This window comes from Gekko japonicus, unplaced genomic scaffold (genome assembly GCF_001447785.1).
Source record: "Gekko japonicus isolate JY-2015 unplaced genomic scaffold, Gekko_japonicus_V1.1 scaffold546, whole genome shotgun sequence".
Taxonomy (NCBI): Eukaryota; Metazoa; Chordata; class Lepidosauria; order Squamata; family Gekkonidae; genus Gekko; species Gekko japonicus.
In genome coordinates, this window is record NW_015173139.1 from 49,151 (window position 1) to 65,737 (window position 16,587).

The window sequence follows — 16,587 nt, forward strand, 5'->3', positions numbered from 1 at the left end:
ACTCTGAGTTCCTCCCCTACCCCAGGTTTCCTCATGGTGTTCCTGCTCTTGTAGCTCTCAAAAACCTTTGAGGCCCAATAAGAATGAGTGCAAAAAAATATGACTGTAATACAGAAATAAGTGGAGATTGATAGTAATGTTGTCTGGATTCCCCACTGTAATTGTGTGTACAGTTAGATAGTTAACCTGTCTTAGGAGAAATTCGATCAGAGATCCTTAGCTCTCTCTCTCTCCCTCTCTCTCATAGAACAGTTCTCAGTTTCCTGGAGGAAGAGAATGGCTGTTATCAGTCTGCAGCATAGACTTAGGCTTGCGGCAGAACATTCTCCCTGCCTTCCATTCCAGCGCAGTCCTCCTCAGCCATGGTTCTCCTTAAGTCTATATTGTACATTTATGAGTTTAATTCCTGTCATTACAAAAGAGCGGGGGGGGGGACTTCCCCCCCCCCCCCATCATAATGTTCTTCTACAAGACACACTATAGTTAAAGCAAATTGATTTCTGGAAAGAAGTTCAGAAAGTAGCAACAGCCAAAGGAGAAATTGGTCATGCTGAAAGACTATCACTGCTCTGCCTTTCAGCATCTCATTTGAACTCCTGCTGCGTGGCAATGGAAGGAGGGGGCAGAAATCGCATTGCAGTGACACACAAGTATTTGGTTCAAATCCTTCTTGGCAGGGAAAAGAAGTGGGCTTGTCCTCCACATGCGGGGGCGGGGGGACCACAGGAGCCTAGGAGGACTTCCCTTCTTCAGGCTCCAAGATACAGAACAGAAAAATTACTCAGAAGGAAGCAATCGAGAGTGTAAAAGCACTGGTACCAGCCTGTAGAAATGAAGCTAGCAACCACATTTTACAGAACTACAGACTATGTTATGGTACGGTACATACTCCTCTCCCTACACATTTTGCAATTACTATGTGTCCACAGAGTTCCTAATTAGGACACTGCCTGTAAGGAAGCACAACACATGCCAAATAAAACACCTGAGCAGCTGCTTCATTATGCAGTCTCTGAAATAAAATGCTACTGTCTTCCTTTACTGAAAGATGCTGACTTGGTCAAGACCATTCTGTTCACTCCATGGCAGAAGAGAGGACTAAAGCTAGATGGATCCCAGTTCAAAATCTGTCTACTAAAATTCACTGACTTTAAAGCTGTAAAATGAGACACATCCAAACTGTTTTAGAAGTCACACTCACCCACACACAAACACACCAGAAACCTTTCCTCAAATACCTAACAGAGTAACTCAGTAGTGAGCATAGTTACTCAGTGGCAAGGAAAGTGATGTTCCTCACATACTCAGAGCAAAACTTCACATGCTCCAGTTTATTTATTTATACTTATGATTTAAATTTATAGACCACCCTTCCCTAAATACACAGGGCTCAGGGCGGTGAACAACAGTAAAAACATGAATAAATTAATAGAACAATTCCAACAGTTTAAATAAAATATGACTAAAACATTCTCAGGTGGCACTAAAACATCAGAGTTTCAAATTGTATCACTGAACTGTAGTGTCAACCCCAGGCTTTGAGAGTTCTCCTGAAATTTCACCTTATTTCTCGACTACAGAAATCAGTTCCCCTGGAGAAAAATGGAACTTCAGAAGGCGGACTCTGTGGTATACCATTCTGTCTATGAGAAACTGAAGCCCTAGAGTGACATCGAATATCCACCGAGTTTCCTCTTTTCCCCAAACACAATCTTTCTGCAGGACCACCCCAAACCTTCCCAAACCAGAGTTGGCAACCGTTGGCTTTGAGTTAAATCTCATTGAGTCCAAATTCAAACAAGACCCAGCCATTAAGACTCCAGTTGCAAAACTGCCCCATTTCCAAAGTTTCCATCCAGAGTGTTCCTATCTGGATGGGAGGGAGGGAGGCAGAAGAACACTAACCTTGAACATGGGGCTGTCCCTTAAACCTCCTTAACAGGAAGTGCCACCAGCTGGCCCCTCTGCCGATCCTGTAGCAGTAACAGAACTGAAGAGTGTGCCAGATTAAGGCAGTCTCATACACACAGAGAGATTGCCCACAGTTCGTTTTCAAATCGCTCATGGCTGAATGCCCTTTTTTGCAGATAAGCAAAGGGCCTGTGGAAGCAGCGACATGGTGGACGCATTCAGGCTGTCCCACTCTGGAGTCCAGTCCATCTTGATTTGCAGAATAAAAAACACTCACACCAAAAGGAGTTTAGGCCACAATCTCCATGTTGCTTTGCTGTGTCTCTCTTGATGTCCTCCTGTAGCAACTTCTAAAATTATCCCTTTCCTATCCCTCTTTCTGTTGGCCTAGTAAAAATGCCAAGTGCCACTGAAGCTCAAGAGAGGGCAGCAGGGCTATTTGTGGATCAGGTTCCCTTCCCCCTCTCTTCAGCCAGCTACGCAGAACATATCAGCAAGCACAGGGCTAGGCGGGGACCCTCCCCCAGGCTTTGGAATTCAACAGCCATCGGAAGTTATTGTGTCAAGTTCTCAGATTCAGACTTCTGCCTGTCCAGACGTGGAAGGCATACTTTGTGGAGGCATAAAAGCGGTTAGAACCATGTGACAGTTTACATAGCAAATCAGGCTTAACTTCAAGCTAATTGAGTCAAGTCAGAATTCCCCCAACTTGAATTGCTTTCCTGACAGCCACAAATAACTTACTCTCCAAGAACCTGATTCTGATTAGGACTGTGCCCCACCCCATGCCATTTGCCAGAGCCAAGGCCCTTTTGCAAGGCTGGACATGCATGGGACAAACAGCACCCCACCGGATCACTTCAGCTTGGGAAAACAATGTGGGGGGTGGGCGAGACTGGAGCGGCTCATTAAAATACTGTCATGTCGTTTGGCCCTTAGTTTGGCTATTTTCCACCACTTGTCTCTCAAGATCTTTCTACTGCTTTGCTGTAGTCTTTCCCAAACCCAGTCTGGTATGATATTTTTGGAAAGTGTACAGTCAAAGAGCATTTGGATGTGTGTGAATGGGAAGAAGAAAATTTTTGCATGTCCTGGCCACAATGGCACCATTTTCCCTGCCTCAGCCGCCCCCCCCCCTTCGCTGCCATCTGCTCCCCCTCCACTATTTTTTTTAACTGGAAGTAGCTAGATTGCTATAGAGTAATAACATTGTACCAGCCGATTGCAAGAAGGTACTGGTTTCCAACTTCTTCTTTTTAATGCCCCTTTCTTTGCAGAACTGTAAGGGGAAATATACACAGGCTCCATATTGCCCTTATTCATACTTTTGAAAAATGAAAGCTCAGAATTAGTACATTGTTACAACATTACAGGATCTAGCTATTTCTGATTTTTTTTAAAAAGCCTGGGGGAAAAGCCCTCCAGTGAAGGAAGGGGATTCAATGGCCTGCATAACTGCCTCCCTGATTATCAACAGATATGATAGCTCTGCTCCTCAGACCAACACCTACTAGTTATTCCCTCCTGTAAGATAGTTGGGATGGTCAGAGCTAGAAATAGTCTTTTTTCCCCCCAGTGGCTGTTCCTGATTTATCGAAAGTGTTAGGAAGGCTTCCACTATGCCAAGATTCTGCAAGTGGTGCAATGCAGAATTATTCAGGAGGGCTTTTGACACTATCACCTAACTGTTTAAGTATACAGGTTTGTTAGTTTTTGTTGGGGTTTGCAAGTTTCATCCCTTCACTCATGAAAGGGTTAAGCTGATATTTCTGTAGCTAGTAAACAAGTGTAGCATCGAAGAAGAAGAAGAAGAAGAGAAGAGATTGGATTTATACCCCGCCCTTCACTACCCAAAGGTGTCTCAGAGCGGCTTACAAACTCCTTTCCCTTCCCCCTCCCCACAACAGACACCCTGTGAGGTAGGCGGGGCTGAGAGAGCTCTGACACAAACTGCTCTTTTTCAAGGACAGCTCTTATCAGAGCTACGGCTTGCCCAAGGTCATCCAGCCAGGTGCAAGTGGAGGAGTGGGGAATCAAACCCAGTTCTCCCAGATTAGAGTCCGCGCACTTAACCACTACACCAAACTGTGTAGTGTGGAGTAACCCCTTCCCTATGTTTTCTAGTAAAGCATTTTCTTAGAAACTAAACACACATGTGTCTTGTGATGCATTATTCCACTGCGCTTTATGCACTCTGCTAAATTTCCAACAGTTTTTATAGGTATAGATATAGATGTATACTCTTTTAGGTGGTCAGCCGTGCTGGTGTGAAGCAGTAGAACAAATTTAGAGTCTAGTGGCACCTTTAAGACCAACAAAGGTTTATTCAAGGTATGAGCTTTCGTGTACATGCACACTTTTTCAAATATTTGAAAAATGCAAAAAATGCTTTAAAACAAATGCATGTCAAAAAAAACACAACCCCTTTAGGTTATGTGTATTTATATGCAACAAATGGGCCCCCTGCAAAACTTGTGCAGGGGAATCCCATCGCCAAGCTCAGTGCAGCTCCAGGCCCCACCACTCACCTTGGAGCCCAGCCGCAGTGGCGATGGTGGCAGGGAGCTGTTCCGGTCCAGAGCAACTCCTGGGCTCCGTTGTAGCTGCTGCTGGGCTCCACCTCAGATGCCACCAGGCCCACCGCAGCACCCAATGGCCACTGCAGAATCATGATAAGTGCGCAGACAACATTTTTTTAAATTTGGGGGCAATGTGATTTTTTTTACATTTCATATTTTTCTTCAAACTTGGGGGTTTAGTGACAGTATGACCCTAATCTATGGATTTAGATATCTACAGATGGGGCCCAGACTTTGCTGTTAGATTTACAAACAAGCAGGAATCTGCAAGGATTTGTGGGAGGCATCTCATTTCCCTTTTCCCTTTCCTGAAAGCCCCCATAGAATCTCCCCTGTTCCTGCTTCCTTCTCTCCTTAGAGTTGTCAGATGTTTCCCATGTTCAGCTATATCTATTATTTATTTAGATCATTTATACCCCACCTTTCTGCACAGTGGGGAACAAGGCAGCTGACATTATTCTCCTCTCCTCCTTTTTTCTCCTCAAAGTATGTGACTGGCCCCAAATCACACAGTGAATTTCCAAATCAAGATGGGGAGTTGAACCTGGGTCTCCTAGATCCTGCTCTAAAACTCTAATTGCTACACCACACTGGCTTTCATAGGGTGGCTGCTGTTGAAGAGCAGCAAGCTGCCAGGTCTAGTTGAGTCATGCAAGTCAGGTGGTATCAAGTAACCCAGAGGTTGCTGCCAGGCCTAGGTTTGCCAACCTCCAGGAGGGACCAGGATATCTCCCAGAATTGCAACTGAACTTCGGACGACAGAGATCTATCCCCTTGGAGAAAATGGCTGCTTTGTAGAGTGGATGGTATTTTATCCAGCTGAGGCCTCTTCCCTCCCCAAACCCTCCCATCGTTAAACTGCACCACAAAACCTACAGGAGTTTCCCAACCTGAAGCTGGCAACTCTAGTCAGGCCTGGCCCCGATGAGTCCTCCCTCAAAGGCCAAAATAGGCCTGGAAAGGACCCTGCATTTTTACTCACAAAACCCCAGTCTGGAATACAGTCACTAAGGGAATCAGCTGCTTAAAGCTATAGGCACTTCTTTTATCATCTTTGGGTTTTTTAAACCTCCCAGTGTTGGGGTTTTTTTAGATTTCACATTTTTCTGCAAACATGGAGTCCTTTTCAGGTGTGTACAAAAATCTGTCTTGCCTATTGACAACTCCAGTCACTGGATTTAAATATCCAAAGATTTGGCTGACTTTGTTATTAGTATATAGACAAGTGCTGGCCTGTGATATTGGGGGGGGGGGCTTCCCCCCCACACAGACTTTCTTACTGGGGCCAACATGGCTGCCAGGCCCAGTATGGCTCCCTGGCACTGCCACAGCTACTACTGGTCATAGCACAGCTCGTGGGCTCCAACAACCCCTGGAGGTAAGTAGGTACATTCTCTGTGCTTTTACTTGGGGGGGAATTTAACCACATGTATTTTCTTGAAGAGAAGAAGAAGAGGAAGAGGAGGAAGAGGAGGAGGAGGAGGAGATTGGATTTATACCCTGCCCTTCACTACCCAAAGGTGTCACAGAGTGGCTTACAAACTCCTTTCCCTTCCCCTCCCCACAACAGACACCCTGTGAGGTGGGTGGGGCTGACAGAGGTCTGACATAAACTGCTCTTTTTCAAGGACAGCTCTTATCAGAGCTACGGCTTGCCCAAGGTCATCCAGCCAGGTGCAAGTGGAGGAGTGGGGAATCAAACCCAGTTCTCCCAGATTAGAGTCCACGTTCTTAACCACTACACCAAACTGACACACACACACCCCGCATGTTTGCAGAAAAATCTATTTTGGGTAAGCATGGCCCTGATCTGCATATTTAAATATCCGTAGATGGGGGCCATATTTGAGAAATAGAAATATAGATACGTAATTTGAGCCTCAGTCATGTTGTCTGAAGGGAAGCTGGTGTCTGCTAAACGTGATGTCACATAATGTAAATTTTCAGATATCACCTCTGTGTATTTATTTACTTACATGATTTTTATGCCACCTTTCCACCCTATCAGGGCCATCAAGGCAGCTATAAGAAGTACCTACACAGTTAAATGGGATGCATGCACACATCTATGTGTATGCAATGTAAATCTACAGACTACAGCAGCTTCTTGTTATGTGTACATGTTAAATAGTGGGTACAGAAGGCAAAACAGAAACCAGCATGCTTTTCTCCTATATATACATGATACCCATTTGGGAAACTTATCACGTTGAAGTGGTCTTTTCCCACAAAATCAGATGGGAGAGGGAGTGGACATCATTTAGAGAAACCCACAAAGTTGAAAGAAAGAGCAGTTAGGAGTGAACACCACTTCAGAAGAAACCTATGACCAAAAGGAAGGCCAAACAATAAAAGGACTAGTCAGTCTATGGAGAAACCTCCTGCTGACAGCTAGTACTTTCTTATCAGTGTTCAGGCTTGAAAGAGTAGACCTATGTGTACTACATTTTACATTCATTGGGAGAAGCTTTTCAAAAATTCTTATTCCCTCACTCAAGTACCAGACTGAGTCCTATGTCTACACACAGCTAAGAAGCATTAATTCCCCTTTGTGATCACATCCAACTTTGCTCTCCACGGAATACTGAGTGGGGGATTTTTTATTTCTTGTGATCCTTCTCCACCCCACACAACTGAACTGTGTGCCCCTTTACAGGTACTCTCCCACCTTGTTGCCATGCAGCCACTTCAGATGGCATTATTAAAGACTTAAAAACGACTGCTTTGCTGAACTGTGAAAATAAGGTGTCAGGGAAATGGACAGAACTGCAGTCCAAGAACAGTGCCCTTACACTGGACTATGGAATATACTTTAGCCAAGGGGTGCCTTGTGCCTATACAGCACGCCAAACCAGATGTGGACCCCGGGACTAAAGGCAGTCTCCTGCTCCTGCATCTCTGCAGCCATGCCAGCACCAGAATGCAGACCAGCAGCCCTGACCTCCATGCACGCAGAAACAGCAGCAAGTCACAGAGGGAAGCCATGCTCTGCAAAAAGGACAAGATGTTCCTGCACAGACACCATGAAAAACGCCTTTCTTCATCACGCAGGCATTCCCTCTCCCACCTTCATGTATTAATGAGACCAGGAGAAGCACACTTTCCTCTCCAACCTAAGACAAAAGGATGTACCCAGCAACAACAATAGTGAGCCATCAAGTCTTCCTGCTACCCATCAAGATAATGCAGCTGTCAAACATCTGGTCGTTAATCCAAAGCACCAGTCCTGCAACCTGATTGGTTCTCTTCCTTCTCTCCTTTATCTATCCCCTTCCCCAAAGAGGTGTCACTCCCTGCCAAACAATTACATTCACGGTTGTCCAACTATTAATCCCTTTTTCTGCCCCATTCTTAGTTTAAGTTTTGTTAATATCTCCTGGGGACCATGTGACCACAAGTGTTAGCCTCAGGTCACATTTTAGTTATATAAGGAAAGCCTTGTGCCTTTGTTTGCTCTCGTGCCCATGCCTCTACTACCCCCACCCGATTTTGTTGGTTCCATTCTCGGCTGGTTTGGAATCAGTCCATGTGTGTTGCTGATCAACTCACGATCCATTTCCTCTTATTGTTATTTTTTGCTGCATGGTCACCAGACAGGTAAAGTATTGCCTGCTCATGCAAACGTCTCTATACTTTCCAGTCTGCATTCTTAGCCCTGTATTGTGTGTGTGAATGCTTGATTTTTGTATGTATGCTTGAAAAACCTTTAGTAAAGAAAGCATTACTTTAGCAATCTAGCCTCAGCATCTATTCCTGGGAATTCCAACTCCTGTAAACACAGGTTATGATCCTATAATTAATGCCCTTTTGCCATTTAATACTCATAATTCCCCACAATTATTAATAAATAAGACAATTTGGCTAACAACCTACTCTTGGCCAACATGATATACCAGATTCCATTTCTTGAGCCACTCTCTTCTCTATACCTACTCCTCCATAGATAAGGACATAAATGGAAAGATGTCTTACTGCTGGTCCCAGATGATAAGATGGAAGAGGTATTTATATACATGAGCTTTTCTGGTTTGCAGGGGGCTGCATAGCTCCTTGCCACCATGGCTGAGGGAGCAGGAGAGGTAGAAATCTTCATAGCTGCATAAACGAGAGAAAAAAACAGAAAGGGAAAACCAGAAAATTCTTTCATCACACAAACAGAGAAAGGAGGAACACATGAAAGGGATATTTTGACTTGATTTATTTTGTACTCTGTGTGTGTGTGTGTTCAATCTCTGAGAGACTGAAGGAAGAAACTGAAAGCAGCCTGCTGCCATTCTTAGAGGCAGCCACACAGCAAAGAGGAGGAACACATGAAAGGGATATTTTGACTTGATTTATTTCGTACTCAGCAGCTGATTCACTGGTGAGAACATATCTTAATCCCAAGCAAGAGCCTATCCAGATTTCCCCCTAGGGGAATAACTGAATGACAGACAAACCCCAGATGGCCTTGGTCTGGCCTATATGCACAAGTCTGTTTAGACACTTAGGAGTACCCTGAATTGGTGGATGGCCCCAGCTATAAACCTTCTTCCCCCAGATGACTTCTAAGACCTTTTTTCTGGTCTAGGTTGAGGGAGGAGCTGGAAATAGAATGAGGAAGCATTGGGGGTTTAGCATCTATATTGTTTTAGTTGTGTCAACAGAAAAATAGCAGAATAGTTTATATTTGCATTTTAATCTATTAGCCACACTTGAGTCTTTGGTATGGTATGGAAGGATACTTTCAATAATGTGTTACTACATGGTTTAATTTGCTTCCCGCAGATCTGTTTGCTTCCTGCATATGCTATTTGGAACCCCAGACATTTCATGGGCTCAGCCAATCATGGAGTTTTGACTGAAGGGTTTCTACCAATGAAGTCCTTTTTAAAGTTCAGGTTGCCAGCAGGGTTGGGATTTTTGGTCAGCACCATTTTTTAGTCTTGATTACATTCACTTAGAGCAAATCTGATTTGAATCATAGCTGAAACTGTGTCTCTTAAACAGAAATCAAATCATTTCCAGCTCAGACTGTTGATTAAAGGGAGAGGACTGGGAGAGACTAGTTGTCCCACATGGACAGATTAAGCGTGGGATCTTCCCTTAGGCTGTTCACTTTCGGGAGAAGCTTTTCCTGCTTCCTTCCCAGCCAGCTGGACTGACATACGCCACTTAGAATGCCATCACATGGGGGCTCTGTCAGAAGGGCCAGCCATGTGACAGGTGCCAAGCGATGATGCAGAGAGGGCTACAGGGCAGCAAAGGTCAGGCCAGGCCTGGATTTCCCAGGCTCATGTTTTGTTCAGAGTCACTCACTCGTTGGAATACATTAAGGATGGAACAAAGGCAAGGGGTCCCTGGAGGGGTGGTGGCTAATGTTACCATAACCTCCCTACCCCCACCCCCCCCTCGCAGGCTCCTGCTGCTGGGGATGTGGATTACCAATGGGCACCTCCCAGACACTGCCTCCCTGCCTTTACTGAAACACAAACACACAACCAAAGGCTGCGGACAAAGGAATATCCCCGCCCTGCCCAGACTCCTCATTGTCCCTACATCCATTAAGTGATTTCCCTCCGCCAACAGTCATTGGTTGAAGGGGCATAAGCCCAGGCTGAGAAGCAGCCATCTGTCACTGTCTGTGGGGCTGAGCCAGGAAGGCGGAGTGCTGAGACCAATGGACTCTCCTAGTGCATTCCAGTGAATCTGAACAACAAGGGGTGGGGGGGGGGCAGAATCCTGCTTATCCAGATCAGCTACTCCTTGCAGGAGCCTTTCTCTGGTCCTTTCTCCCACCTGACACCCCTCCCCAACCCAGTCTCATTAGAAATTCTTCTTTACAATATTAAGTCTTTGCTGCTATCTACTTTCCTGGTTTTAACTCTGCAGTAGAAGGGAAAAGGTGTGACTGTGGGTGGTTTGTGGAATTGTTTCGCTCTTTCCCATAATATAAGGCCTTCGGGACAGCCAATGACGTTGAAGAACAATAGATTCAGTAAAATATTTATTTCTGTACCACTAGCTCTGAAGTTTGTGTGAAAATTCAGCTGCTGCTGCTGTTCTTTGCACCCAAGTCAAGGTGGTGGCTATACCACATACCTTTAAATGTGGCACCAATTTCCCTACCCAAATAAGCTTTAAAAGCTAAAATTTCAGGTATACTATGCTGTGTACTGTAAGGCCTCCAAACCCAGTATGGGCCCACATTGTTGTGTGGGGAAAAGAGGCATATATTTCTAAAGAACATCACCAGGAAAAAATGCTGTTGCTTACCTTGCCGCCCAGGTGATGGGTATGCGATGGGTGGCATAGACTGTGAAAGAGAGGGGACAGGTAAGGAGCCGGGCCTCTTGGCTAAGATAATGCTTTCTGTTCCCATGTATCACAGTCTGGAAGTCCGCATTAAATGTGTTACAGTAGAGCTCCACCAGATCCAAGATGGAAGCCGTCAAAGCTTCCACAACCTTCTCTGTGAAGGAGAAGAATAGATGTGAACAATTTAAAATCCTAGCATTCAAGATGAGGGATCCATGAGGGATCATGGGTTTAGAGAACAGTTTGGAAACCCCCACCTCCAAGATCTTTCTCCCCAGGATTCTACAAGGAGCATCAGCAAGCTAATTACATACATACACATACACCATCCCCTTTTCTCTTTAGCTGAGTCTCTGCTTCTCTCAGTGTTCTGTGCTTCTGAAGCATATTTAGTCTTCATTAGGTTAACCCCCCCCCCTTTATTAATTTACAGAATCATATTTTTCTACATACTTGTGGAGTAACCTGAATATGTAGATACCCGTATGGTGTCTATGGGTTTGTTGCTTTTGTGATTGGCACAGGAGCCAGCCACTTTACTAGCAGATATAATGATGCCCCTACATAGTTTTTACATGCATGGGAGACTCCTTTGACTACAGATAAGCCCCACCAAGTTTGGTCCCTAAAACTGCAAGGACATCATGGATGTCCCCAGTCAGCTCTCTTGACTGTTTCAACTGTGGCACGGCATACCACTTAAAACCAGATTTCTAAGTTTAAAAAAAGATGGATTGTAAATCTTGTATAGTTATGCAAATTAAGGCATTTGTCTATAGTTATTTTATTTTGTATAATTTATTCTGATTCTGTTAGCTGTAGGAGGAACAATTAGTTTTGTAAGGCATGAGGGAATCTGCTCATATTCTCATTTTGGTTTCTGAGGTTTCCCTAGGCTTGTCCTACATTTTCAAGCCTGTCCTTCCACCCATGAGGACTAGAAACTGGCTGTAACCACTGCTCAGGACTAAAACATCCCCCAGAGCCTCCTCATGGGGCTCTCAGACCAAAGAGGGGAAGTGGTTAGCAGCACCCTAGCTCTTCCTTCTCTCTTTCCATACCTTTCCCCTGTAGCCAGTTGGCTGGCAGGATGGCTAGCATGAGTCCCTAACCCTTATGAGGGAGACTCTCTGGGTTATGCCCACCCCTTCCTCTTCCTGCTTTCTCTAAGGGTTGCCTCACACTCCTGGTTTGACTGGCAGGAACTATTGTCGATGGGGTGAGATTGGGCCACATTGGCCTCCAGCCTTGCCCTCCATCTCCTTTAAATGGCTGCCTTGCCTTGCCTCGCCCCAGCCAGCTGGGGCCAGCACATTATGCTCAGGGCTTATGCAGTGGCTGTTCCTCCCTCTTCTGGCCCTCCTGGGTCAGGTAAGCTGCTGGCCTCTTGGGCAGCCCTGGCTCCAATGGACCTGCCATCAGGAGGGCAGACTGTCCTGTTGTGTCAGCTGGCAAGAGCAGAGCCAGTTTGTGCTGTATGCAGGCCACTGCCGGGCGAGCTGCTCCAGCTGGTCCTATCTCGTCACCTCAGGTAAATGGGGTGGGGGGTTCTGGGGCTACTGTAATTTTCACGAGTTGTGGAACTCAGCTTTTCTTGCAGCAGAAAGTACAGCAAAGTATTTTCGTTGTTATTTGCATTGTGGGCATATATGAGTAATATATGCAGGCTAGGGAGGCCATGTCTCCTGCTTCAATGGGAGACTTCCCAACCTCCATCTCTTTTGCCTGCCACCTCCTGGCTGGGTGGCAGGAGGAAAAAATGTCACAAAAAGATGTTCTGCTGTCAACAAATACCTGGAAATGACATCATGCTCCAGGAGAATGATATCATTGCTGGGTATTCACTGGAAGTCACATTGGAAGAGGAGGAGGAGGAGATTGGATTTATACCCGGCCCTTCACACAGAGTCTCAGAGCAACTTACAAGCTCCTCTCCCTTCCCCTCCATACAACAGACATCCTGTGAGGTAGGTGGGGCTGAGAGAGCTTTTTCAAGAACTGCTCTTTTCAAGAACAGCTCTGACAGAACTATCACTTGCTCAAGGTCATCCAGCAACTACAAGTGGAGGAGTGGGGAATCAAACCTGGTTCTCCCAGATTACAGTCCGCGCACTTAACCACTACACCAAACTATATAGTATCAAGAAGAAGAAGACGAGAGAAGAGATTGGTTTTATACCCCGCCCTTCACTACCCAAGGGAGTCTCAGAGTGGCTTACAAACTCCTTTCCTTTCCCCTCCCCACAACAGACACCCTGTGAGGTAGGTGGGGCTGAGAGAGCTCTGACAGAAACTGCTCTTTTTCAAGAACAGCTCTTATCAGAACTACGGCTTGCCCAAGGTCACCCAGCCAGGTGCAAGTGGAGGAGTGGGAAATCAAACCCAGTTCTCCCAAATTAGAGTCTGCGCACTTAACCACTACACCAAAATGGCTCTACACCAAACAGGCCTAATGGCTCCTTAGACTTAGCACTATATAGTATCAACATGCGTAATGGCTCCTTAGATTTGTGTATGCCACTTTGCACACATGACAATCTGATTAGTTACTTCCTGGTTTGTGGCAAACCATAGTTTGCTGTCACATCTGAACTGGCATTGCAAACAAGGATTCAAGTGTACTTTGCAATTGAAGGGCAAGTGAAAACCACAGTTAGTTGGTTGGGTGGTAACTATATGGTGGTGTTTTTTCACAAAAGCAAATGTTGTGCTGGAGGGGGAAGTCTTCCTCAAGGACTCATCAAGCTGATTCATGAAATGCCAAACTGGCTGTGCATTAAATCTGTGTGATAAACAGGGTTCATTTGCAACATGTAAACATAGACAGATTGAAAAACCTAACTTTGGAAAGGCACAACTCAAACCTCAATGTATTGATGTCAAGATGCACTGGGAACTATATTCTACCCCAAAATTAATCCTCCTCCTTTCTCTCCATTAAGCTTAGACAACTGAAAAATATAACTCAAAGCTGCAATGGTACAGTTTATCTACCAGACATTACGCTATGAGGTCATGAACAGCTATTGGAGGAATCGGTATTTTTGAAATCTGCTCTTAATTATTTTGCACCAACATCTAAAAACATTTGTCATTGGGCTTTTTCCATTTAAACAGTTACTATCAACACACCTAATACTACTAACAAAAGCAGTTCAGTAAATAACTATATGCAGTAATTTAGGATTAGAAGTTCCTTTGAGAGGCTGCTGAAATAAGAGTTCCAGGAACTCAGTAACAATAATAGAAGAAGAGAAATTACCTCTATTTTCCCTCAAGGCCAGAATGTTTGGATCCTGTTCAGGAAAGAGAAACCAGACTAGAACATTTTCATGACAATCAGAAATGGAAGCAGCTCCCTGAGCCAACCACTTTATATAACATGCTCCAGCCACGTTTCCATTCCCGGCACTTAAAATTCACCCAAAATGGGGGGGGGAGAGCAAAAGCAGCTACATTTCCCAGGTTTTCACATCCACAAAAGTATCAGCTGTTAGAAGCAGAAGATGGTCTGAAGAAAAAGGGCAAATTCTATTCAAATAAGGTCTCCTTTTCTTTGAGGAATCCTGCCTGAGCATAAGGAATAGGAAAATTCTTCGCATAAATAATAACCATCCCACTTTAGCAAAGTGTTATAACAGAGTTTACCAAAAATTGGAGAGAAGCAAAGAAGAGTTTTGCTCCATTTTCAGTTACTCCTTTGCCCTTCTATTCCATAGGATCTTTCATTAGCAAGAAAGGATAAATGACTGATCTTTAAATCATTTCAAGCTGTTTAACATGCCAAGGATCGGTGATGGGCAGTGGTTAAACTCAAGCATCATTTCTCTAGCCTCAGCACCAGCTTGGAATACTCTCCACACTACACACACACACACACTCCCATCCCATACATACAACCTCATAAGTCATGAAAGAAAGATGTCTACTTTATTTCTGAAATTACAAATAGACCATAGCACAGTAATATGCCTTACAAGTCCCTGACCTCCTGTGCTTGGGACCTGTTTATATGTGCATCTCTGACTGAAAATCCCAAGAGAGAAGCAGCAGATCTTGCTCTCTGCAATGTAAATTATTTGTTCAGAATGTTGATAGGCCCCTCTCCTTTCCCACATAATAGGTCCTCAAGACTCATTCAAATCCCCCCCCCCAGCTGTTTATCACCTACATGAGCCAACTGGAGAAATTATCCAGAAATCTGGAGAGCAGTGCCATTGCTGTGCTGATGACACACAACTCTTTCTCCTTCCCATCTAAACTAAAGGATGAGGCTCAAAATCAATTTAAGTGTGAATGCAAAACCTATGCTGACTAAAATGTGCTTTTGTGTTTTCCTCTGCATCTGTCCTGCATTAACAGCACACACATGGGTGGCAAAAGTAGCATGAGACAGGCTCAAATATGCTTCTTAGCATCAAGTACACAGCACGTAGCACTTGTTGTTTCTTCTACAGTCTGTAGCAGAGGTAAAACTCTTGTCCTCATTTCCTCCTATTTAATTTTGGCATTCAGAGTAAATTTCACTTCCCTCTGTCTTTCATGCTTGCTTCTTACCTTCTGGATCTTGGGCTGCATGCGAGATGGGCACGGTGGCAGCTGATTCAGGGCACCTGTGATCTCCTGAGACTCCACAGCAGCGAGAGCACTGCAAATGGCCATGACAGACTGGATCACCCGCTCAGCCTTCAGGTGGAAGTCTCCCTGAATGGGGAATCAAACAAGAGCCTACGTCAATGACGGCAGTTGGTGACAGTTTAGCCATGCAGTCTTGCCTACTATGAAGATCCACATGTGGCATGCTGCTAAATCAGAAGCAAACAGTTTACATGGACCATTAGGGTGAACAAGATGCTAACATTCAGATGCACACAGAGGAAGCTTCATGTTTTGTGTTATGTCCTGGGCCCGGCATTGAATGACCAAGCTTGAAACCTAGAACAATAGATAGCTAGGATCCTGGAAGGAACCTATAGACCAGGAGGCGCACTGTAAATAGCCTATCACGGGGAGTGGGTGTGTGGGGGTGGAGTGTTGTGCATGGATTTAAGCAGGGCTTCGGTCCTGCTAGAGTTGTCTTGTGTTTGCTGGAATCACTAATAAACTATGAGCTGATCACTCACACGTGTCGAACCCAGTATATTTCATTTTGCCTCATCAGGGAATAGCACCACTCTGGAGGAAATGGATACAAACTGCAGAACAAGGCGGTCCAGTGCTGAGAGATGAATTTCCTTTGCCTAAATTCTTCTTGCCACATTTACTTGCTGCATGCAGAATATTGCCCAGGCAAGGGGGAATCATCAAACAGATCCCAACAAGCTTAATTCAGCATCTAAATTACTTATTTCTTCACAAAATGCATGTGTGGAACTCACTGCCACAGGACAGCTACTAGCTTATACCCTCTAAAAGGGTATTAAACAATTTCATGGATGATAGAGCCCTCAATAGTTAATAACTGTGATGTCATTATACCTCTGAAAGCCATTTTTTTGGGGGGGGGGGGGGGGAAACAAAAGAAAGGGGCATATTTGGGCCCTGGTCCTGAAGGTCTCTTCTTATGTTTTTAGGCTCCTTCAGAATATGCCTTACCATCAAGGTTGCCAACTCTGGGTTTGGAAAAACCTGGAGACTTGGGGGGTGGAGCCTGGGAAGAATGGGCTTTGGGGAGGGGAAGGACTTTATTGGTATTTAATGCCATAGAGTCCACCTTCCAAAGCAGCCATTTTTTCCAGGGGAACAGATCTCTGTTGTCTGGAGACTGGATGTAAATCCAGGAGATCCCCAGGGAACCCCT

At 44.9% G+C, this 16,587-nt stretch overlaps 1 protein-coding gene across 3 annotated transcripts in view; it reads right to left on the reverse strand.

Moving 5' to 3' along the window:
* Positions 1–16,587, reverse strand: part of PIK3C2B (phosphatidylinositol-4-phosphate 3-kinase catalytic subunit type 2 beta) — a 92,392-nt gene that overhangs the window by 46,896 nt on the left and 28,909 nt on the right. For all 3 annotated transcript variants that reach the window (XM_015422272.1, XM_015422271.1, XM_015422270.1), the window contains exons 8-11: positions 15,345–15,491; positions 14,050–14,083; positions 10,746–10,941; positions 8,463–8,585 (exon numbers count right to left, since the gene is read on the reverse strand). In XM_015422272.1, the coding sequence (XP_015277758.1) occupies positions 8,463–8,585; positions 10,746–10,941; positions 14,050–14,083; positions 15,345–15,491 (500 nt within the window). The remainder of the gene's footprint in view (positions 1–8,462; positions 8,586–10,745; positions 10,942–14,049; positions 14,084–15,344; positions 15,492–16,587) is intronic.